Source organism: Heliangelus exortis, chromosome 17 (genome assembly GCF_036169615.1).
Source record: "Heliangelus exortis chromosome 17, bHelExo1.hap1, whole genome shotgun sequence".
Classification (NCBI taxonomy): domain Eukaryota; kingdom Metazoa; phylum Chordata; class Aves; order Apodiformes; family Trochilidae; genus Heliangelus; species Heliangelus exortis.
Window position 1 is genome coordinate 7,014,599 of NC_092438.1, and position 24,038 is coordinate 7,038,636.

General features: G+C 45.0%; 1 protein-coding gene and 1 long non-coding RNA gene across 2 annotated transcripts in view; one reads left to right on the forward strand and one right to left on the reverse strand.

Annotated features, from left to right (window-relative positions):
• The first annotated feature begins 938 nt into the window (after positions 1-938).
• Positions 939-24,038, forward strand: part of FAM20C (FAM20C golgi associated secretory pathway kinase) — a 57,693-nt gene continuing 34,593 nt past the window's right edge. The window contains exons 1-4 of the mRNA XM_071760348.1: positions 939-1,695; positions 1,980-2,754; positions 4,575-4,747; positions 13,805-13,883. Coding sequence (XP_071616449.1) covers positions 2,222-2,754; positions 4,575-4,747; positions 13,805-13,883 — 785 coding nt within the window. The 5' untranslated portion in view covers positions 939-1,695; positions 1,980-2,221. The remainder of the gene's footprint in view (positions 1,696-1,979; positions 2,755-4,574; positions 4,748-13,804; positions 13,884-24,038) is intronic.
• Positions 1,755-3,868, reverse strand: LOC139803806 (uncharacterized). Its single transcript, XR_011729176.1, has 2 exons — positions 3,738-3,868; positions 1,755-2,914 (listed from the first exon to the last, which is right to left on the reverse strand). It is a non-coding gene; the product is annotated as an uncharacterized lncRNA (long non-coding RNA).

Here is a 24,038-nt window from a genome sequence, read left to right on the forward strand (position 1 = left end):
AAAAGCAGTGACTTCCTTTGTGCAAAATATGGTGACACTGTAATAGTGCTTAGGTGTGTTTCAGGACAGTGCAGAGCACAAGGCTCTGCAGAAGCCTCCAGTTAAGGAACAGCACTAGAAAACCCCGGGGGAGGAAAACTATTCTGGGGGGTGGGATGGAAAGAAGAACTTTAATGTTGCTTAATCCAGAATAAAAATAGGCCAACCTGATCAGCGCTGAGATGGATCTGTGAAAAGGTGGTAAGCAAAAGAAAGGTTACCTTTCTCTATCCTACCAGAGCCCCACTCAACTGCTTAAGCCCACCGAAGGACTGTAAAACCCACGGGACTCCTCTCCCAAAGATAAAATCAGCATCCCTGAGCATCCCTGCCTGTTCACCTGAAGACTGCTGGAGTGACTTGTCCTTTCCCCCAGCTTTCCCTCAACCTTAGACAACTCCCAACAGCACTCCCTGGGCTCCAGTGGCTGGCCTGGCCCCAGGACCACCATCTCCATTAGCCATTAGGCCCCCAGCCACGGAGCCCCCTGCACAGCCAAGGGCGGCAGAAGGCAGGGCAGATTACCCCGCAGCGCTGCCGGATTATCACAGCCCACAGGATCTCGGATTAAAAATAAAGACTCTTCCTCCAGAGGAAGCAGAGCACAGAGCTTTCCACGCTGACCTTGCTCTGGAGAGGGGCTGGGTGTGAGGGGAGCAGGCAGAGACGGAGCAGAATCCCTGCTCCCAGCCTGGGCACACGGACCCCGCTCACACAACGCTGTTAGCGCAGATTCCTCTCCCCGCTACCACTTTAATCTGATTTTTTTTTCCCCTTTTTTTCTTTCTTTATTTATTTATTTTGCAAACCTTTGTGGAACAGACGCCCTCTCCTTGCCCCAGCTGGAGCTGCAGTAGAATGAAAAGGGGGGTGGGAAGGAGGGAGGAGAGGGGAAAAAAAAAAAAAGCTTTTGGTTGAGGTTTTCCTGTTACTATCACTGTAGCGTTTATTTAGCCAATCTCCTAACTATGACGTGAGGAAGGCAGGAATCATGGCTCGCTCATAATATTTAACACACCCACTGAAAGCTGGAGCTGCAGAGCTACTAGTCCAACCAGTCTCCAGAATTCAGCGTAGCTGAAAGAGGTTTTCACTCTGCACCTGCCAAAGATCTCTCCCCCCTCTTCCCTTCTCTCCCCCCTTCTCTCTTCCTTTCTCTCTCTTTAAAAGGCAGATCTGTAAGACCCAGCAGAGATCAAAGACTGGACCTCTTTGCTAAAAAGAACCTCTACTGATTTATATTACTTTCTTCCCTCTAATCCTCCCCCAACCTTTTTTTTTTTTTTTTTTTTTTCTGTGCCATATTTAACCTTTATGTTGCAGTTGTGCCATCAGACAGTTTTGCAGCCAAAAAAAACCAGCCTAAGCCAAAGCAAAAGACCAGCTCGGATACCGCAGCCACCCAGACTTGATCTCAGTTGAACATATTAATCTCTCCCAAGCACTGGACGCGATGGATGAAGAAACTGGAACCGCTCTAAGAAAATTATTTTCCAGCCAATGTTCTTAAACAGTCTGAGAGAAGAGAGGGAGCGAGAGCGAGCGGGAGAGCGCTTCTGCTGCATCACTGGTCAAATTCAAAGGAAGGGAGTCAGCGTTTCCAGCACAGCCAAATATTATGGATGATTTTTTTTCTTCTGTCGGCTTTCCGTACAGGTTTTCTTAATATTATTCTTCCTTCCCCTCCTCCTAGTCTATTTTTTTTATTATTATTATTTTTATTTAATCAGAGCTAGTGTCAAATGCCGGTTTCTCTTCAAGAGCCAGCTTTCCCTGTTTGTTGTGATCCCTGTGATAAAAAGAGAGAGAAACCGTGAACAGATGGCTTTATATACTGCAATGCCGCTGGCTTTGTTTTCCTATTGAATTTAAAAGCTCGGTCCGGTACTTCTTTTAAATTTTTTTTTTCCCTTTTATTTTTTTTCCCTCCCCCCCCTAAGTTCTTGATGCTACTGAGAAATGAGGACCTATTGTTTTTAGCCTGTTTATTTCTCGGCGCCTATGGAGATAACTTTATTGACTTGATCGCTCGCTTCCCGATCCCAACGGAGAAAGCCAAAGCCCCGGGGGGGGGCTGGAAGACCCACGCCCGCCCAGGTTTTTTTCCGCGAAAGCTTTCCCGACCGACCCCGCCACCTCCCCTTCCTCCCCCTCCCCCGGTAATTTATTAGCCGCCCCGGCCATGAAAATGCTCCTGGTCCGCAAGTTCCGGGTGCTGATCCTCATGGTGTTCCTCGTCGCCTGCACCATGCACATCATGATCGACCTGCTGCCGCGGCTGGAGCGCCGGGGGACCGAGGGCCGCCCCGGTTGCTCCTGCCCGCCGCCCGCCGCCGCACCGCCCCGCGCCGCCCCGCGCTGGCCCAGCAAGCACACGCTGCGGATCCTGCAGGACTTCAGCGCCGAGCCGGGCTCCAACCTCTCCTCTCAGTCTCGGGAAGCGGCGGAGCGGGCGGCGGGCGGCGGGGGGGGCGGCGGCGGCGGCGGAGCGGGCGGCGGGGCGGCGGCGGCAGCGGCGGCGCGGAGCAGGCGGCTGATCGCCCCGGGGGCTCCGCGCCCGCCGCCCCCCGCCGCCGCCGCCGCCGCCCCGCTGGCCGCCCTCTTCCAGCACCCGCTCTACCGCCCCGCCCTGCCCCCGCTCGCCGACGGCGACCTCCTCTTCAATGTCAACAGCGACATCAGGTTCAACCCCCGGGCGGCGGAGCAGCCCGACTGGTGAGTACCGGGGAGGGGGGTCACACACATACCGGGTCCGGTTTGGCTCGGCGGGGTCGGTACCAGGAGTGCGTTGTGCCCCGGGGATGGGGGGGAGGCCCGGTGGGGTGCTGGGCTCCGTGTGGAAACGTGGCACGGAGCTTCCCCGGGTCGCTGCTGCCTGGTGGTTGATAATGGAGGTTTGAAATGCAGGGAGTTAATGTAAGGGCTGGTTTGGGGTAGGCAGAGGGTTAAACAGAGCAGATCGGTGTCAGCAGGAAAAAAAGAAATCGTACACAGACTTGACCGGTTGTGTTCCTTCAAAAAAAAAAAAAAAAAAGAAAAAAGAAAAAAATCGGTGAAATGCACAGTAACTACAGGAGCAGAAGTCTGGAGTACTGAGGCCAATATCCCTTCTCTAGCTGTAGCCAGAGGCACATGCTACTGGAAAAACTGCAAGAAAGAGGGTGAGCACACAGTAAGCCTCCCTCTCCAGTACCTTCCTGGTCTCCCACTCAGAGGTGTGGGGGCTAAGCAGTGAGACCAGGCAGTAATACATTAACTTTTCTCAAAAGCAAGGCCTAATATCACAAAGGCATTCAGCCTAGCAGGTATTCCTGCCTTCAGGATCTGATCTGCCCTACATTTTTCATCCTCAATTAATTCCCTGTGTCCTAGCACCTCTGCTGCTCTGCAGCCTTCAAAGCAGTTGCCCCTGCGAATCATATGCCTTGTTGGCTTGTAAGAAATGCTGAGAAATCTCAATGACTGTAAAAATCAAAAGGCTTGTCTAATACAACAGCACCCTCTTCCAGGCACACTGACATTGTAATGTTTTAACAGCTGCATTGTACCATGTGAAAGCTCTGTCAAGCTGCAGAGTAGCCAGCATGATCTAAACCTTTAGAAAGAGAGGATAAATAATTCCGATTTCCACCCCACAAGTATGTGAATTTTCCAGGCCTCTTCCCCTAATAATCAAGCAGACTGTGAAGTGATATTACCTGAAAAAGTTCTGGCTTCTCTGAGAGAGTATAAAAGAAGAGTCACAAATGTATGAACATCTGGAGATGAGAAGCCCAGAGGACCTCTGGGTGGAAGCTAAAGCTACAGTGCCCAGTAGATGAAGAGTGAAATTAACATTGGTATCTACAGTGCATCTGCCTGGTGTAAAAGTTTTTCTTGGTGGCTGCAGCCAAAGTTCACTGAACTAACATGAAACTGAGGAGCTAAAAATCATTTTAACAATTCATTTCTGTAGCAGTATCCTAGCTAGGGAGGGGGCAAAACCACCTGGAGTTATTCTGTAGCAACCAGTGTAGAGTGATCCAGTTTCTTATCATTCTCTCTATTTAAGAAAGAGAAAAAGAGAGAGTGGGAACATTACATACAACAGGTCAAGTTACTGCTGCCCTCTCTGTTCCCAGACCCAGGATGATGCTGTGGTTTGGGTCAAACCTGTAAAAGATGTGTGCAACACAATACAACCTAAACACAGTGTAAAACTGACAGCTCTGTGCTTCTGCTCTGTAAGGGCCTCTGCTAAGGGTCAGTGGTGTCACCCTGAATTTTGCTCTTGACTTCCAAGAGCTTTAAGTCAGGCATGAGGAGTGGAGGTGACAATCCATTTTCCCCCAGGTCCCAAGTGGGAGATGGCTCCTGGCATGCAGCCAGCATGGGGACTAAGCCCAGCACTTCTCCCATCTCTGTAGTGTTTTGCCTTTCCAAGTTGTCAAGTCTTGAAGCCCTGTTTCTTGATGCTTGTTACAAACTGTAACATTATTTATCCTCATTTTTGAGTTTTTGTTGTATTGTTTTTGGTTTTTTTTTTTTGGTGGTAGGCAAAATGAAGATCATGAAGAATTTTTGCCAACTGGAGAAACCTCCGTAGACTCCTACCCAAACTGGTTAAAATTCCACATTGGCATTAATCGGTACGAGTTGTATTCCAGACATAATCCTGCAATTGAGGCATTACTACAAGACCTCGTCTCCCAAAAGATAACCAGTGTTGGTATGTTTGGATATCTCTCTTTTTTCTTTTTCCTCTTTTTTTTGGGGTTTTTTTCGTTGGTTTTTTTTTTTTTTTTTTTTTTTTTAATAAATTATTTGCTTGATGTTCAGGATCTCATTGCTGTTTGAATAATAATATTTTTGCATGGCTCTTATCTTTGGTGTGCCTAAAATGTTGCTTCCTGACTTCTGCCCTCATTTTCCTTGTTTAACACAAAGAGATATTGCCAGCTCTCTATTACCTCAATAATTGAACAGTCTCCCAGCAAGGCAAACCCCATTCATTTCAGAGATCTTTAGCCATGATCAGGCTGCAAAAATTCCCCATTCGGTGCTTCAAAATAAATATGATAATAAAAAAAAAAAAAAAAAATTAAAAAGGATGTCAAAAAACAGATAGCATCTTGCCTGAGCTGAACGTGTATTATTAGCTGGTTATTATTTAATCGGCTGTGCCTGGCAGCTCTCTTTTTCCCAAGGAAGGAGAGAGGTGGCTGACCTGCAGCCCTGCAGCGATGGCTGCGGGAGCGTCCTGCGCCGCGGGGCTCTGCGGAGCTGCAGCTTCCCCAAGCGCCGTGCAGGGAGCTCCGGGCGAGCCGAGCTGCTGCTCAGCAGGGTTCAGCTGCTTATTCTGCTTGTAAATCCACAACAGGGATGTGCCTGCGCCAACCTTTGGCTCTGGTTAAATAAGGTGACACAGTTCGGGGCTTTTCTCCCAGGGCTGTTTAATGACAACATGTGTCTCCTTGAATTTAGCTGTGTAGCTGCACAGGGGAAAAAAAACCCAACAACCCTGAAGCCCAAATGAAAGCCCTGGGATACTAAACGAATGTACACCTCGTGGTTTCCAGAGGTAGAGAGCTTTAGCACAGCCAGTGGTTTCCCTTGGCCGCACAGAAAATGAAGTTGCTTGTGCTGACCACAAAGTTGCAAAGTCCGTTTCAGAGGGATGAAACAGCAGGAGCTGTGTGAAAGTGCTGAGGGTGCTTTGGCAGGGTGGGATGAGGTCAGCAGGTCTTTAACCCTGCAAGGCAAAAATTCCCCTGGCTTCAGCAGGAAGTGGCCTGTGCCAGAATAGCATGAGCAGCCCCAAGGTTTACATTTTCCACCGTGTGAATCACAGGGGCTGCTGAGCAGGAATAAGGGAGATGCTCGGTCATCAGGAGTGGGCTGGTAGAGCTGGCCCGGATGGAGTAGGTGTAAAATGCAGGATGCCACAGGAGAGCTTCCCCGCAGTGCATGGAGTTGGCCAAGTGGCCGTACACATCACAGGGCTCTGCTTGGAGCTCTGCTGGAGCAAGATTTGGGAGAAAGCAGTTTATGGTGCCCAGGTGCTATCCCACATGTTGGATTCAAGGTTCCAGGGAACTGCTAGCTCATGAAAGAGGACACACACAGGTTCATTTGTTAATCTGGGATGGGTTTTCTCTTCCCTGAAACTCTGGTTGGGGGTGATTAATTAAGGAGCTCAGATGTATTTGAACTCCATAAATTGTCCCTTTGCTAGCTCTGATGTGACATCTGAGGTAGCAGCAGGCTCTGCACATGCTTCTCTGATCTGCACTGGAGGTAATGTGGACAATGTAGGGACATGGCCTGGGCGATCTTCTCCTTGACAGAGACCTCACCTTCCCTGACCTCTCTGCTCAATAGTAAGGAATTTCTGGAATATTAGTGACACGTGAACAGGGACAGAGCCAGCACTTTGTAACACATGTCTTAATATTGCTCTGTGAGCATATCCATCTGGGAGGAAAAGATAGAGTCTGTGCCCTTCCCTGGCCCCCACAGCACCCCAGGCAGTGACCAAGCTGGTCTCAGCTCTGGGTGGAGGTGATGCTCAACCAAACCATCTCCTGGCTCCTCTGTTGAGGTTTACATAAAATTCATTGGACGTAGGGGTGTTTTGTACTGCTTGGCTGCTGAGTGTATGGATCTCTGTTTACCTCTCCAGCACTCCAGAGCTCAGCAGGGTTGTCTCTGCAGGAGGAGAGCAGTGTTTGCAGCAAACTCAGCGGCGTGTGAGTCTGTCACTTCTGCTGAGAGGTGGGATGGCTGAGGTTGATGTAGGGACATAGAAGCTGGTGGGAGAAAAAAGGGAGGTAGGAATGAGAAATAATAGTTTAGTACTCCCTCTTCGCTTGATCTTCTGGGCTTGATCTTCACTCATGTTCCTGGGCATGTTGCTTAACCTCTCTATGCTCCAGTTAACCTAGCAGCAAAATGTCTATCATAAAAAACAGGAGCAAAACCCTGACCCCAGTGACATACATGGAAGTTTTGTCTTCTCTGGGGCCATGATTTCACCTAATGTGTCTCATAGATGTGTTGTGAGGTTTCCATTAATTGTGACTTAGAGCTTTCAGATCAACAGGGGTAAAGGGCCATGGGACCAGAGAGGAAGATTTATGATCATTATTAGTGATTTCCTCTGGGATTTTCTCTCTGTTAATGTTTGAACAAGAGCATGGTAGGGTCCCTTATGCCCCTAACAAAAACAGAGCCATGGTTTCTATTAATTATCCAATATAATTTCCATAAAATAAAACATGAGGTCCAGTTAGTGTTGGTTGCTGTGAGAACTGGCGGGGGATGATTCTTACTCATGAATCCCATTGTAAAATCAAGCACTTGGAAATGGAAAGGGATATACAGAGATTCCAGGATCTGATATTTGCTGGTAGCATTCACTGCCTGCCTCTATGGGGTTTCAGGAGCTTTCAGTCAGGGGCAAAGGAATGAAGAGCATGTAACTTTCTTTTACTTTATTATTATTATTTTTAATTACATGGTGCAGCAACTCTTACTTTATGTTGCAAATTCTTTGGGAAAATATATATATTTTAAAATAATACCTGCCAGGTTTCAGCTCTACTGCAGAGCAGTAGCAGGGATTCAAAAGCGTGTAAGCTGATCAATAAAGAGTAATATGTTGGACCAAAGGATATGTATAGGGCTATTCCATTCTTTTCCATATTCCTCCATATCTTCTAATTTGTCTGGGTTTTTTTCCCTTACGGTTTTCTTTCTCTCTCTCTCTCTCTCTCTCTTTTTTTTTTTTTTTTTTCTTTAAGCAGCTGCAAAGATGCTAAGTTGAAACTATAAAATTAATGGAAACTTGCATAATGCCCAATCTTCAGGCTTCTTTCTGCTGGCAGGACAATTAAATATACAGGTTTACATGCTTTAGATGAAATGGGATATTGCTTTATCCAGTTTCTTCCCAGTGTTCAGATTTGCTTTGGCTCTACTAGAATTAGGTGATACTCTGTGCAGGTTCTTGATACCTACAGTAATTAGATCCAAACTGCAGCTAAACAGCTTTCTTAGCCACATTGTAATTTCTCTGCTCAGCTTGCATTATTTATGGAAGAGAGTGGTGACCAGATTGATCCCTCACCATCCATCAGAACCGCTCGCACGACTCTGTAGCAGGCAGTGTTATTTTAAAATGAAAACGGTGACAGAAGCAATTCCCAAGAGCAGGGAGCACCAAGGTGACATTTTCTTGATGTTAAAGTTTAAATGGAACAAATCCGTGGATGGGAAAGAGCATCACATGCAGTTCCCACAGTGACACCTAGAGCTGGCCTTGAAAAGGACAGGGTTACCCCAGCTTTCAGGCTGGGGATGTATTCTGTGCCCTGCATCAATATATGTATTTCCTATTCATTTTGTTGAGCGTAAAGGGATAGCTCTTAATTTGATTTAATTCACTGAAAATTTCCTCCTGCTATAAATAGGAGCCTAGAGAGAATTGGTTTTCCACAGAGCACTGAAACCCAGTTTTCAGAAGGAGCACATGCACAGGCAATTGCACATTTCCTTTGCCTTTCATTAACTGTTTATTGCATGCATAAATAAACATAGTTAGCTATTTTCTTGCATATTTACAAGGTGTCTGTGCATAATTGTGGCAGCACTGTCAGAAGTTTAAAGACAAATATTGCCTGGTGCATCTCAGTGTGGGCTTGGGCTTGCTTGTACTGTCCAGAGGAGCTCTGCTGTGGGACTGCCTGTGAGCAGAACAGGCTTTTGTGTTTCCTGTGTTTAGCTGGGTTTTATTGTTTGATTCCGTAGGTTGTCTGGTTAAAAAAGGTTTGGAAACATTACCTGTCTAAGTTAATTTCTGAACCTGCAATGCTTTCAGTTTGTACAGGCAGTAATTAGAAAGCAAGCATGCAAGATTACTCAGACAGTGAATAAATGTGGCAATTAACTAAGGTGGACTCTGCTTCAAGTCAGGAAACAAAAAAAGAAAAAGATAATGCTAAATACTGAACTTCAGTTCTGGTGCTAAAGGAAATTATTAAATCTCATCCAAAGGAAGGGAAAAAGTGCTATTCAGAACGTGTGAAAAAACATAATGAAATGTAGCACCATTGATTTACTGCATAAGAAAACAAAAAATCTGCCAAGAGTCAAAGGATTGATTTAATGTACAATTCCAGATGAAAAGAGGGGAGTTAAAATGTATAACAAAGACTCTGAATGGTTTCACAGATCTCTTCCCTTCCAGAAGTCTTTTACACTCTTAACTAAACCAAGGAAGGCCTTGGTTAGCAGAATTGGCTGAACAAGAACAATTTAGGAGATGATGAGGGCTTGAATTAGTTTTGAAATTTATTCCTTACAGCTTGAACAGGGCCATGTTTCTAGGCTTGGGCAGAGTATTACTTGTTAAAGCCAATCACTGTGTTTATGTTAGATTTAAGCTTGATTTATAAATAGGATCCAAAATGGATCTGAATATCTTCTGTTTCAGATGTTACTTCATCTCAGGCTTTGACTGGATCTCACTTCTCAGGCATTAGCATTGCACCATTAAATGCAGTTTAACATCTTGGGCCAAAAGCCAGGTTCAGAGGTCCTGTTGGGTCTCTTGCTCTCCTTCAGAAGAACACACTGTCTAGACAAGCCAGTAGCATGAGAGCTCTCCTGCAGCAAAACAGAGGAGCTAGAAAACCATATCAATTCAAATCCAAATCCTTTTTGGTCAGATCCCTTTGGGCAACACTTGAGTCTCTCCTGGGGGTTGGTACCAGATGCTTTGGAAGAGAACATCAGAAACTCAATAGCATACAGTTATGAAAAGATATTTGAGAGATGATGTGAAGTGCATCTTTGATATTGGATGGTGCTTGTGGATCAGAAGGGAAATTCAGGTCTTGTGTTGGTGGGAGGACAAGGTGGGCAAGTAGCAGACATGGCATGTGGCAGTGACAACGGGCTCATAGATGTAAATGGAACATGGATTTTTGGAGGCTTTATCCAAATTCTATCAGAGAAACTAGAAGGAAACCCACCAAGTTCACTGGTCTTTGGACAAGTCTCTAATCCCGCAGGAAAAAGATATCTCTGGGAATTCTTTCCAAAGCCTCATAAAATTGAAAGATTTCTGTTCACATCTGAGAGGCCTTGCACTGGGTTAACAGGAAGGGTTAATACTGCTTTCCATTTCCTTCTGATTTGGGGAGGAAAGAAAGACTTTAAGTTGCCTGAAGATAAAAAGTAATGATAGCACTGGGGTTTGTTTTTAGCAGTGTGCTGGTATGTTGTCTAGGAGCTATATGAGGCTTGACTTGAGGTACCTGCTGGGAGCTGGCAGGTTTATGAAGTTTTTTACAGAGCTGTTCATGACCTGTGATGTTGCAGTGTATTCAGAAACCTTAAAAAAAGGTGCATTCAGAGTGTGACAAGAGTTTTCCTTGGAGTCAGTACAGCTTTATATTGCAAGGGCTTCTTAAAAATAGCTGAACCTGCTGGTTGTAGGTGTGACAGACTGCCATGGTGTAGCATCCTCCGGTTTCTTGGAAAATCTGTATATGTTTCTTCTGGGTATTATCCATCTGTCAGAAATGTTCCTGTGGGTGGCCACTGAAGGGACAAGGGCATCTCCAGATAAGCAGTGTTCATGATAAGCTCCTGGAAGCTGATGAGGCTCCTGCTGTTTGGCCACAGAGAGGTGTTTAACTGAGGCCTTACCAGGAAAGGGAGTTCTTAAAGGAATACAGAAAAGGAGAGGGAAACCAGAAGGCAGATGAAATGCTCACTTAGGACAAGGGAAGTAATTTGACCTAGTGTTCTGCCATTGCTGCCCCCAAGACTTGAGCACCCTGGGCTGCTCCCGAGTCTGTTTAGTTTAGAGGTGCACAAAGTGTTTTGTTGAGTTCAAAAGGACAGGGTAAACTCAGTTGTTTCCCTCTTTACAAGGATTACCATGTTAGACTAACAAGTCTGGATTTGAAGGTTGGCTCTGAGTCTCCTCCAGCCTGGCTGGCACATCTGCTGCACTGAAAGAACAGCCAGTGTGGGAGTATCTTCACTGGAGTCTGGAGGATGTATGGGGAAGCCAACATAGAGCTCTGACACAGGTTGTTGTCCATGATGCATGTGGCTTTCAGCATGTCCTGCTGCAAGGCACAAGGGGACACTGTCCCCCCCAGCGTCATCTTCTGTTTTGTGAAGGTCCAAAGTTTACTCCTAGTTTACACGCCAACAAAACTTGTGTTTGGTTGAGGCTACGATTGCAACCAATTAAGGCAATACAATAAGATGGATTTAAAAAGACCAGGGAGATGCTTTTGTCTTACTTCAGCTCAATTCCATCTGACAGGAAGCCAGGCCTTTGTGTCTCATGGAAGAATTATTTTGAATTGTTAATCTTCTTCGTACATTTCCCTGCTTGGTGATGACACACTCATTGTTGAGTTCAGCTGCTAACAAAATCATTATCTGTCGAGTGGCTTCAATTTGCTGAGAAGCCAGTACTCTTCTTCTATTTGAAACTTTCTGCTTAGAAAAAGACCTGCTGAAACATAGTTCTTTCTTTTTTGCATTGAAGTGATTTCCTAAATCCTTGGCTTCCCAGCCGTACCTCAAAATAGGCTCTATCCATGCTTTTCTCTGATGGGCTTGTAGGATCTTTGTTGTATTTTGGACATACATGTCTCACGGAGGAGAGGGAGCCAATTTCCAAGCCTTGAGCTCCTCAGAATTGAATGAAGAAGCATAAATTACATAAGTTTTAGAGAAAGAAAACATTAGTTCTCCAGTTGGTGGAAGCAGTCTGCAAGAAGCTATGTTGAGGTCAGTAGAAGCGAGCAAGAGTTAGACCTTATAGAAAGGACACGATTCTGGGCTTTGGCTCTGAGGCTGATATTAGTGACCTAAGTGGAGACAGCCCACATGAACAGGGGTACAAGAGGAATGAGCAGGGGTACAAGTGCAGGCTGTGCCTAAAAAGCTGGGCAGACCTCACGCTATGGGCTGCATCTGGTGGGGGCTGGTCCTGGGTATGGCCATGGGGCCCTGTGGGCATCAGGTGAGGGCAGCTCCTGCTGCCTGTTTGCTGCCCAACCAGGGCTGTTTCCAGTGTGCTGGGCTGGTCCTAGGGCTGTGAGGTTTTGGCTGGAGGATTGCTGCTTCTCCTTGCCTCTGGGCTGGGTGTAAAAAAGATCTACAGCTCCTTCTTCCCTCAAGTGCAGATCAACTGATCTGCTCTCCACAAGAGGGGTAGTTTAATCTGTGAGAACCATGTGTGTCTGCTTTACCTGTTCACTGCAACTTATTTAACGTCCTGTAATTTCTAATTATTCATTTGTTCCTTTGGGATAAAGTGGAAATACAAGAGCAGGATGGAGTCAGCAAAACAGCAAGGGAGGAGAGATTTTATTCTAAGGGAATATAATTACACTGTCCAGATTTGCATAGTGTTTTGTTGCAAAAATATAGATTGCAAGTGCTGAAAGAGAGCTGATGACCTATCAGTAATGAGGCACAGAGATGAGTAATTAAAAAGAGCAGCTAATGGCATTGGTTAGAGAAAAAAAAATGTACAAGCTCTATAGGTGGAACAAGGGCAGCTCTAAGCCAGAATTGACAGAGCAAGGTAACTTGACATTTATGTAGCTCTCCAGTTGACACAGGTTTTGTCAGAACTGTAAAGAAAAAGGGACTGATTATCTGATCATTCACAGGGAAACATTTTTAAAGGACTGAGTCATCCACACAGACATGACTGCCATGGCCTGTCTCTCTCAACACAGAAGTGAATTAGACATCAGGGTGTAGGTCATTTCATTTATGCAGAACAGTTTTGATTGTGGCTGTAAAAAAAGCAGCTGGTTTGCCAAAGTATATAGTTATCTTTCCTAAGTAACCTTATCATCAAGTAAAATGCATTTTTATGAATACTTATATTAAAAAAAAATCACTTTGACTTTAGAAACACTTTAATCTGACTATTAACATGATACTGTCCAAATTGTTCAGACTGGTATGAATAAATGTCAGTCAAATTCCTGTAGGCTCTCAACTGGGAAGCGAGTGCATTTCATGTTTGAGCAAAGAAGTCCCTTGGTGTGCAGGGTGGTCAGGCCCTGCCACCTCCATGTGTCCCCTCCTCCCCTCACACAGAGCCAGCAACCCTGCTTGGCACATCTCTGCTCTCAGGTGTGAGCCACCTTGGAACCTCTTGGATGGATGGGTGTGGATACATACCCAGTGTGTATAGAGGACATGAATTTATGTATCTCTACTGCTCAGTAGTAATTATTAAAGTTGCAGGAGGGATCAGAGGTTGCTATAGTATCTGCTCACACTTTTAATCCAGGAAATGTGCGTTGGAGTGTACCTCCCAGACACAGGTGTTTTTGAAAGCACCCCATCTCCTTTCCCAATGTCTGCCCCGTCCAGAGAAGTCAAAAAGCAACCGAAAATGGAGAAAATAGGACTGCAGTGTTCTGTTTCTGTACATGCTGTTCAATTAGGGAGCATATGGAGCCCATACTGGTTCTGCCTGTGATCAGCTGAAGAAGACAAAGATATGTCAGGGTGCACTGTCCATTTTTATTCTTGGTCAGCAGCTCACAGTCTTCCCCTTTACTCTGCACCCTCTGAATAATCTGTTGTCCCATTAGGATTATCCTGCTGGTGCTCAGGTACCACGGTGCTGAATTTAATACAGAGCAAGAGACAGATGATTCTGTTTCAAGGAAGCTGAATGTGAATAGATCCACATGTAGCATTCTAAAGTGGTTTTGTTTCTTTCCCACAGCGATGAAATCAGGAGGCACCCAGCTGAAGCTGATCATGACGTTCCAGAACTATGGGCAAGCATTGTTCAAACCAATGAAGTAAGTAAAAAAGTCTGCGTTGTAAAGTGAAATTGTGGTTGAGTAGCCTGCTGCCATTTTCTAAGCCATTAGAAGTTTGGTGTAGTGTCTCTTGAGGTTTGTGTGTCTGGTTCCCAAGGCTGCTGCTGGATGGAGAGCTGAAGGAGCTGTGGAAATGTCCTTCCTAGACTGGGCTTTGGAGAGGATGCTGAGGAGGGTTCAGATACATTTCAGTCTGCTCCGAAATGTTATTCACTCCCATCTCTGTGAAATCTCCCATCATAAATACAAGATTTTTTCAGCATTTCTGTCTTATATAAACTTACTCCTCTGAGCTTTATTTGGTGTCAGTGTTCCTCTGGAATGTGACCAGACAAGAGAGATGGCTCAGAACAGCTTCGAGAAAGCTAAATAGTATTTATTTTATAAATTATAATTTAATCAGTTGATTTATTGTTGTTTGTATTAAAGGGTTTTAATAGTCATTTGGCTGTGGCTATGCTGACTGTGAAAATGGGTTTATCTGAGAGAGGTACTGCAGGGTAATGAATCTAGAGAGAAGGGGAAGAGTCTTGATTTGCATCTGCTCAGATCCAGTGGAGATGAGGGAAGTTACTCAAGTACAAAGGATGAGTAAATGAGTTCTGAATCCTGACCTGCATGCTTGTGTTGTAATAGGGAAAGACTCTGTGCTTATTATAGGGGGTTTGGCAAAGTGACTCAGGGCTGCAAAATGTCTAATGAAGCTACTCAGTGTCTGTGTCAAGGGTACCACTGGAATAATAGATTAATCTCCTTCCTTTGTTCCTACCATAGGGAAGTTCAGTTAATTTCCAACAAGATGGTCCATAAAAGACTAAAGTAACTGAGAGCAAGTGGCTTGGAATATCTGTTGACAGTATGTTCCAGCTATGGTGGGCAGCACAGCTCAGGGGGTAAGCTGTTGGCTGGAGACTGAGAAATTCCCTTTTTCACTAAAGATTCACCATCAGCCAAGTACAGACTTGTCTTGATGTTATTTGACTGCCAGAAGGGCCAAAGAACTGTTTGAGCAGGAGCCCTTCTTATGCACATTCATCCTGGGAAATCACAAGGAAATCCTATGAACTTCCAGGCAGCACAAGGCATTTGTGCAAATGCCTCTGAGTTGTTTCCCAAATGGTACACAAATTTCCCTGTCTTTCTAGTGGATCAGTGATTGCCTGGGGAAGGTCAGAGGAAGCCCAGATAATACCAGCAGGTCAGAGGGATGGTTGTATCAAAGAACATCTACTCCAACATCTTCCCTTCCCCTGCCTGCTCTCTAAATGCTCAGATCATCACATCAGTGCATGTCTCCATCCCCTATATGTGCAACATTGATGTATTTAGGCATAATTCTTAATTGTGTCCTGCTCCTCGTGAGAAATCAAGAAGCAGGCAGGTTTGGGCAGCCTTTAAGTGCTTGGCAGAATGGTGGTTGTGCTGTTGGCTTTTTACAGAGTGTGTGATTTATTTCTTCTCCATTTGTTGAGATGCAGATAATCTCAATCTTTATCATTGGTATGACATTGTAGTTCTGGAAATGCTAATGAGGTCAAATCAGAAGTTTAGCATTTGTACTGTACTATGCACAGCCTGGCAAGATGATGGATGATGATAGAGGGATAGCCACGTTCCTGGGTGGAAACAATTACTATCATCCACTAGAACAATAAGAGAAAATTATGATGTCTTAATCATTCCCTTTACTTGATTTGAAGGGTAGCAATACCCCATCTTCTCTTTGCTCAGACACCACTGGAAAAAGCAGCATTAGAGCATTCAGCAGCTGTGTTCCCAGGCACCACACCTTGCAGTAGCAACACTGCTGTGGTTTTCCCAAGCATTGCTGAAGACATTAGTGATTTTGAATAAGGCTGTTTGCAAGCATTTGTCTTCATTCTGATAACAGTGAACAGGGAGCCAGAAGCTCAGCTAGTGTAAATCTTTCTAGCTCCTTTGGCATCTGGTCCCATTGGCCTCTTTCAGCAGCTTATGGACTGTTGATGAAGTTCTTGGAGAGGTTTGCAGCATCATTTCTTTATGCAAAAATAAGAAGCCTGAAAATAATAAATAATAATAATAAAAAAAAGGCTTTTAAAGCTATGAGGCCTCTTCTTGTAAGATATTCTTCAAGTCCTAGACATCCTCCAGGCTGTTTCTGGTGCTCCCTCTATTCTGCAGGGTAGGTACCCTTCTGATCCAGGCTTCACAAAGCTGGCTGCACCTTCACAGCTGCAGAGGCTCTGGGAAGCTCACAGATCAGGGGCAGATGTCTCTGGTCATCAGGACTGGTGCTGGCAAAGACGTTTTTTCTAATTAGTTTAATTTGAGGATCATAAAATACCATCTTGGCAACTACTACTGAGATCAGCTTGTTGAAAGAACCCCTTGGTGGATAGTCAGAACATTTCCATGTGGTGCCTTCTATGTGTTTCAATTGCTGCTGTGTTATCAGCTCTGTGGCTTTTTAAAGCAGTGGAAACCACACTTTTCTTTCTCCTGAGATCTTAAGTCTCTTCATTCAAGGAACCTTCTTGTTGAACCCCAGGTAATACAGCCACTGAACTGTACCCAGATGCAGATGAAAGCTTGAGCCTCAGTTCATCTCTCTAGTGCTGGAGGAGGCAATATGAGCTGCATCTCTGTTAAACTGATCTGAGCCACTGTTTTTTAGAGAATATAGTTGGCATCAGTAGCATATCAGGCCTGATCCCAAGGAAAGCTGATAATCCTGAGTCTGGGATCTGAAGTACTAAAAGCTGAATGGTGTGAGGTACGCAGAGGGTAACACGCAGGTGTGAGGTCAGGCTCTGCCTGGGTCTGAGTCATTTGAACTCCCTGCAAAGCTGTTTTTGCTCTATGTAGCTGTACTCAGTATCTTCCAAACTGAATTAATACCTTGAGCAGCATCGTGGCAGACAGGGGAGACCACACAAACCCCTCTCTGACACAGCTGTGCCTCTACTAATGGAAGGGGAGGCCTCCAGACCTTTGGCAGTGACTTCTGCAGTAGTCACAGCAAAACCTTCTCTCTGACAAGTTGCTTTAAACCCTTCAGAATTCATCTAACTTGCTCTGCCCTTTCCCAGCCTCCCAACTCCACATTGAATTTATCCAGGGAGCAAGCCAGCTCCAGAAAGCCAAGGCAAGATTTGGAAATGGGGAAACCAGAATCTGCCTTTAGAACCTTTTGTGCTCAGTGTTTGACATGAACTGATAACTCTTCATTTGGTCATTGATTCAGGTTAGTGAAGCAAATGAGAGGAGGGAAGCTTAACAGTCAGGGAAATGTGATAGTGGTAAGTAAAGCCTGATCAGCTGCAATTATTTTACTTATTTGTGGCTCTGCGTCTTCATTTCTGAAATAATTGCCCATAAAGTATTGCAGAGGAAGCCAAATCTATTTATAAATCTTACAGCCCAGTGTAGATTCCTTTGCTAATTCCAAATGCATCACAGAAAAAGCGAGTATTTGCCAAAACTCCAGGGAAGATTTAATGTATTTGCAATGTATCTTACAGTTAATGTATAGTTTTATTTAGCTAATAACAGTTCAATCATACAAAATTATTTCCATATGGGACAGGAAAAAATAACAACCTCCCCTTCTCCCATGATTAGTGTGTCAAACTGTACTAGTATTGTACAGCATAATAAAACTTATTTACGTGATCACTGATATCTGCAGCTGCAGCTTTCTGTATGACTGAGCAGGGAGGGATGGTGTAAATTCATAAATTTCAAAGGGTTTTGGCTTATTTGTCCAAAAAGAACATGCATTCTGTAGTTTTATTTGGTTTCCATTTGTTTCTGCTAGCTGGTGGAGTTAAATAGCTGGCTCAGCAACAAAACCAACACACTGTTTTTTTCCCTCCAAAGGCTTTATTCTTGAAGGGGGAGATTCTGCTCCAGCAGAGTCAGTGTCAGGATTCCTATTCAATATGTTGGTGCCAGGATTTTGTGAGGGACTCTAATAGTTCCTTATGGAAAAGCCAAGTAGGATTGAATAGAAAACGATACCTTGTTATTGGAGTGGTGAGAAAAGTGTCCTGTGGTATGTGTTTAAGGATGACAACTCTCATTCCCAGGTTTATAGGTGGCTTTGTAGAAATGTCTAGAAAGGGTTTTCATTATAAAATCTTTGAGGTTTATTTGTTCCATTAAGATAAACACTACTGTATCTAATGCACTCACTACTGACTGAAAGTGAGGTAAAAGGCAGTTCTGTTCAGATTTTGCCTGATATTTTTAACATCTTTTTTTCTGCTGTTTTTACAAGTCACAGTACAGGACTGGTAAGAGCCCCATGGCTGTTTCTGTCATTAGCTGAAGTTTACAGTGAAACTATTTAATAAAGAAGAACCAATTAGCATCAGGATGATATCAGGCCAGAAGTGACTTTTGCAGTAGTGAAATCCAGTCTCCTTGAATCACAGGTGATGGTTTCACAAAATCCTAATTGATAACTGATCAAACACCACTGACCACGTTGTTTCAACCTCTTGGCCCTGCTATCCCTCCTGAAACTCCCTGGTGTGGGATAATGGTACCCACTGGGAGCATCTCCCAGTTCCTGCAGCCCTCAGAGGCACAGCTCACCCCAGTGCCAGCCGCAAAATCAGCCAGTGGCCATGGGCTAGTGCAAAGCTAGAGCTCTACAGAATAAAACCTGCACACTCACCTCTCAGCATCTGCAATGTTCCTGTATCATATCTTTTGGCTCAAAGACATGGTCACTATTAGCTGGGCTGAAGTCTAGCATCCGAGGTCACAGGGAAGAGAATATTTTTCTTTCAGTTGGCAAGGCACAGTTTTTTAGTGGCCTTTAAATGTCATCATAGCGACAAAGGAGCAGCAATATTCTTTGTTTCTCTTTTATTTCCTTTTAGGATCACTCAACAAATAATGCATCTTTTGATAGGGATATTAAACAGGCCAAACAACTGATAATCACTTTCATTTTCAGCAGTAATATTCCCTTTCCAAAGCTGCACTGTGGCTGTTGTACCTGCAAAATGCAGCCTCTGGGCCTGATTACCATATCAATTAGGCTGGTGCAATTCTTCCCAATTGGTGCCATTTCTTCCAAGTCCGGGGAGTCGAAATGAACATCAGAATCGGGACCACTAGAAGATTGCTTTCCTTATTCCACTGCATATCACGCTGTTTTGAGGAAATACATTTTGCAAACCTGTTGCATTTCAGCTGGCAGGCATCCAGTATAAACATAGTGTTATAAGTCAACATAGCAATTAAATCAAATTGCAGTGTTTTCTCTGAGCAGCTAGAGAAGTTGGATGTGCAGACAGTCGCTGCTATGTCATGAGCCTTCCAGGATTAGCACTTGGGCAGGCTGGAATGGGCCATGTGAAACCCAGCTGAGCAGTCACTGGTCAAAGGAAAACGTGGCTGCTGTGTTTTGTCACTGGGCTCAAGCTGTGTTACTGGGCTGGTCACTGGGGAATGCTGGTTCTGTGCAAGGGGTGCTACTGGAGAACGAAAATTGAATAAACTGGTCAGAAAGGTTGAAGCAAGTAATCCCAATATTCAGTTTATATAGGTGAATTTTAAAATTACAAGGGTTGTTGTCTCGTGACATGGTGAAAAGGAAATGTTTTTGCTTCTGGACATGAGCAATCAGATATTCTGTGGCTCTCATCCATGAGATTTTGGGCTTTTAAGGGCATTCAGATCCTTACCTACCAAATACCTGCTGAAGCTTTTACCTGAGTGTGACTGACAGGAAGATTTGATTGTAATTACATCAGAAATAAATCTGGAGTAAGCCCATGGCATTATGTCACTGGATATTTAAAGTACATGAGATCTGGATGTGGTCCCGAATAAGGGCAGTAGAGGTTGCCATGTAGTATTTTAGTTCTTTAACTTCTGGTATATTATGCATGAACTGTTTTTCTCCTTTCTAACTAATCCTGTTCATCAGATCATACTTCAGGTTTTCAATGCAAATTGTGTTTTAGCACTCAGCGGTGCCTCTGGTCCAAATCTCATTTATGCAGATTGGAAATCTGTGGTGACTTCAAGGGGAGTTGAATCAGAATTGAAGCTGACTGATGGCCCTGGACAGCAATGAATTCCAGCTTTCTGTCTGTCACTGTGTGCTGCATTTCCCCATGCCACAGCTCAGCAAGTGCTGGCTGAAATATTGATGAGTCCCATCCAGCCCAGGAGAAATTTGTTCTCAAATTCTGCAAGCATGTTTATGAAATGACCCCAGAGTCGAAGTCTGCAAAGCCCAGGTAGCTCAAAGTTGTCCATTTAGATTAGGATATGAAGGGATCCCTGACAGCAGCATTTCACCATGCTGGCAGCCAGGGAAGCAGAAACAAACTTCTCCTCCTCTCTTTCTGCACCAGCTCTTGTGTGCTGTCCCGAGCTGAGCTGCCCCAGGTTGTGCTCTCCTGGGCCTGGGCAGGAGCTGCTCTGATCCAGGATGGGACAATATGAGTCCCTGCAGTGGGAGGGAGCAGACTTTCCTCCAGCAAACCACATCTGTGGGGTTCAGCCCCATCCCATTTCCCAGCACTTGGAAGCTGCCATCCACCACTGCTGGTGAATGCTCCCCTGAATTTCCCATGGCATCTCCAGCTCCTGGCAGACTCCACAGCTCATGGAACCATCAGCCCCACAGTCCTTGTGTCTGGGCGTTTCTGCAGAAAACATTCAAGCCTTGAATTTTAATTCAGCTCCTTTGTTAGGGGGTCTCTGGCAGATAACATGATGCTCAGTATCTTTTTTTGTTCTTGTCTTACACAGACACAAATGGCCACAGGTACTGACTGTACATGCCTCTTACCACCCTTTTTAAGGTAGAGTTGAGTGGGAAGTCATAATTTACAGTAGTGAAGTGCCTCTGCTTGATTAGCCACCTTTTATCTAAGTGCTTATAGAATCTTGCTAATTAGTCTTCAGGAATAAAGACACACTGGTGTTTATTTTTCCTTTAAAAGACAGTTATTGCAGCAGCTAACATTTTTTTTTAAAATGTTACCACAGTGTATTAGGAAAGAAGCATCTTTGGTGCCTGATTTTAATCAAGCTACTGCTTCATTTTAATTTTCAGCATATCCAGAAATACAGTTCTTTGGCTTTGTCTTTTAATCAAAGACCTGCTTTCAGTTCCTCGGTTTCTTCTTTCACACATTTTTACCCTGTATCAGCAGTGCAGAAAAGCAGCAAACATTATCAAGGGAAGAGCTGGCATGAAATGCATAACCTGTAATTTACTGCTAAGTAACAGGGCTTAGCACACAGGGGACTCATCGGTGTAGCAGCGAGGTAAGATGGCCTCAGTAAATCTAAGCAAAAAAATGTTTCCAAAATGTTTTCAGTGGGATATGCAGATATTGCTACCCTGAAATATTTCATGGGAATTTGCCTCCATTTCTCTACGATTTATAATCCTTCAACTAGGCTCAAGAGACTGAAATTCAGGGAGGGAGAATGATTTGTGCAAGACTTGTGGCATAAACCAGAGGCTGACGCTGTTTCCTCTCTGGAGGAGCACACACAGCTTTATCCTGCAGACAAGTTGCACCATGCTCATCTCCCCCTTGGGAGGAGTTATTTTTGGAGGTTTTCCGGAGCTAAGTTTCTCCCTCTCTTCCCATGGTCCATATTTCATGCAGGGATAGCTCTGAGGATCCTCACAGCTTTGGAAGGATGCAGATGGGGATTTGGCCACTCGCACTGAGATTTGTTTGATGTGTGTTTGCTCTTCTACCATCCAGCTCAGTAAAGCCCTCAGAATTTCTGCAGGTTTCTTGAGTCTGGGCTGCTGCTGGCTGTTGGAAGGGGCAGGAGAAATGGGTCTGATGAAACAGCACATCTCATGGCTCAGGATATAGAGACAACTTCTGTGGAGGTCACCAGTTCAGTTGACATGGTCCTGTGGTCAGTGATGATGCAAAAGAGATGGGTGGCTTTGGGAGGGACCCACAAGCCCAGTAAGAGTATCTTGCAGGTCCAGACAGGAAAGTTTTGGCAAAGCAGACAGGTTTAGGAGAGAGCATGCAGTCCATGTCCAAATGACGTCCTTGGTGTGGTGGTATTAGTGACTCACTGCTATAAACAAATAAAAAAGTGTGTTTAAAATAGCCAAATAGCTATAATAGCTGTTAATAGCATGGCTTTGGGACATGCTGGATATTACTGACTTTTTTTTTTTTTTTTCCTTCATTCTCAGAGTCTAGTTCAACAGTGTTAATACTTCTCATGTTAACGTGCAATTTTCCACCCTGGTGTAAGGTTCTGCATGTGGCTAAATAGAAATGAGAGAGCCTGAAAGATTCATCTGCGTGTGAAGAAGTAGCAGAAACCCAGAGTAAATAGCAAGCAAGTGTGTGGGAGCTGGAGGTGGAGGGGGGACAGCAAAACTGTTGTAAATAGCAGTTTAAAGTGCTGCGGGTAATAAAATAGCCCAAGACAGCATGAAAGGCAGGTACAGGAGCAATATCCAACTGCTAGGGCTTCAGGCCTGTTTTGTAAACCTTGCTAATCAGTGATCCAAATTCTTAATGCAGAAGTGGTCACCCAGCCAGAGGACACGGAGACCTGTAATAGTTATCAGGAATATTACACACAGACTGCAGATACACAGTCTGTGTATGAATTTTTAACTTCTTTGATAAGCTGGCATGAAGCAGCAAAATAAATGAAGATGCTAAATTGATCCATAGATGTACAGGGAAATCTAGCAATTATTATTATTGTTTTCTTTAGTTTGTGGCATGGCTGACTGTTTGATTCTAACTCACAACGCACAAGAATTTTGAGCCACCATATTTGTGCTTCCCTGTATTTTGTGCTTTGAATTCCTGCGATATGGTAATCCAGTCAGAATTTTCAAACAAGCTTCTTTTGCATCTGATTCTTTAGGGGTTTATTAAGCAGAAAATCTGATTCCTGGGGCATAAAACCCAAAGGTTTTTCAGCCTTTCATGTTGCAAGCCCAGGTTTTGTGTCAGGGCCCTGAGTGAGCTTCAGCCAGGAGGAGGGGAGAGCTGTGGTTCCAATGCCAGCTCTGCCTCCTGGGGTTGATGATGGCAAAGATTTTATCTGTAAGATTGTGAAGGATGGGGTGGAGTGAGGAGGGCTCGTGCCAACCCTGGGCAAGCTGGGGGCAGCAGCTGTCCCTTTTAGCATGGACCCAGTGCCACCACGAGCCTCCCTGGCTCCTGCTATCCACAGCAGAATCTACAACCTAACAGCAGCAAAGCAGAGTGCCCAAGGAGGGCAGAGCCTGCCTTCCTTGTTGCCTACCTCATTTTCCTATTCTTAGAGCCAGCTCCAAGCTGAAGCCATTTATTTTCCAGCCTCCTAGCCCCAGGTCCAAGAGCTGGGCAACTGGAAATTTTGCCCCAAATGCACCCTTTTTTCCTCTGCCTGACCTATTTGTCACTGCCCAGGGGAAGCCAAGGGGGTCTCTGCTCCTCCTGTGCCTTTGTTTTGGAGAGCTGGGCTTTTGTGCTGCTGACTGTATCACAGTACCTTGATGTTATCTTGGTATGCACTGGATATTTTGGTACAGAAGCTGCCTTTAATGTGCTTCTGTGGCACTCAGGGCACTCACGCTTCACTTGAAGCCACGGTGAATCCTCCACTTGGGTTCTGCAGTACCGGGGGACAGTGCCAGTCTGGAGTCAATCTGTGGCTGCAGGCAGTGAGAGGGCAGCCTGGTCCTGCTCTGTTAGCAGTCGGCGAGGCCAGGCAGGGATGATGAGTTTTGCAGCATATCCAGGCCACCTATTCAAATCCAGGCTCTTCTGGCACCCGTGAAATTGTCTGACAACTTGTGAGCGGGCGCTGCGCCACGCGAGCAGATGGGCATGAAATGTCCCGGCAGCCAAGAGCCTGGGATGTTCATCTGGCAGAGGGGAGTCAGAGCAGAGCTCCTTGCTGCTCCTGTCCAAATACCCGTCCCTCCTGAGGCTACCATGGCAAAAGCACGCACAGCAATGGGGTGTCTGGTTTGGGTAGGGGGTGGTGGTGGAACCCCCCCATCGCTCTCCTCTGGCTCCTGCTACTCCATCACTGAGGACAACGTATTTTCTGAGCTGCTTTCCCAAGCTCCTCATTTCACTGGGGACAGCCAGCACCTGGCACTGTCCTGTGTCCTCCAGAGTCTCACCT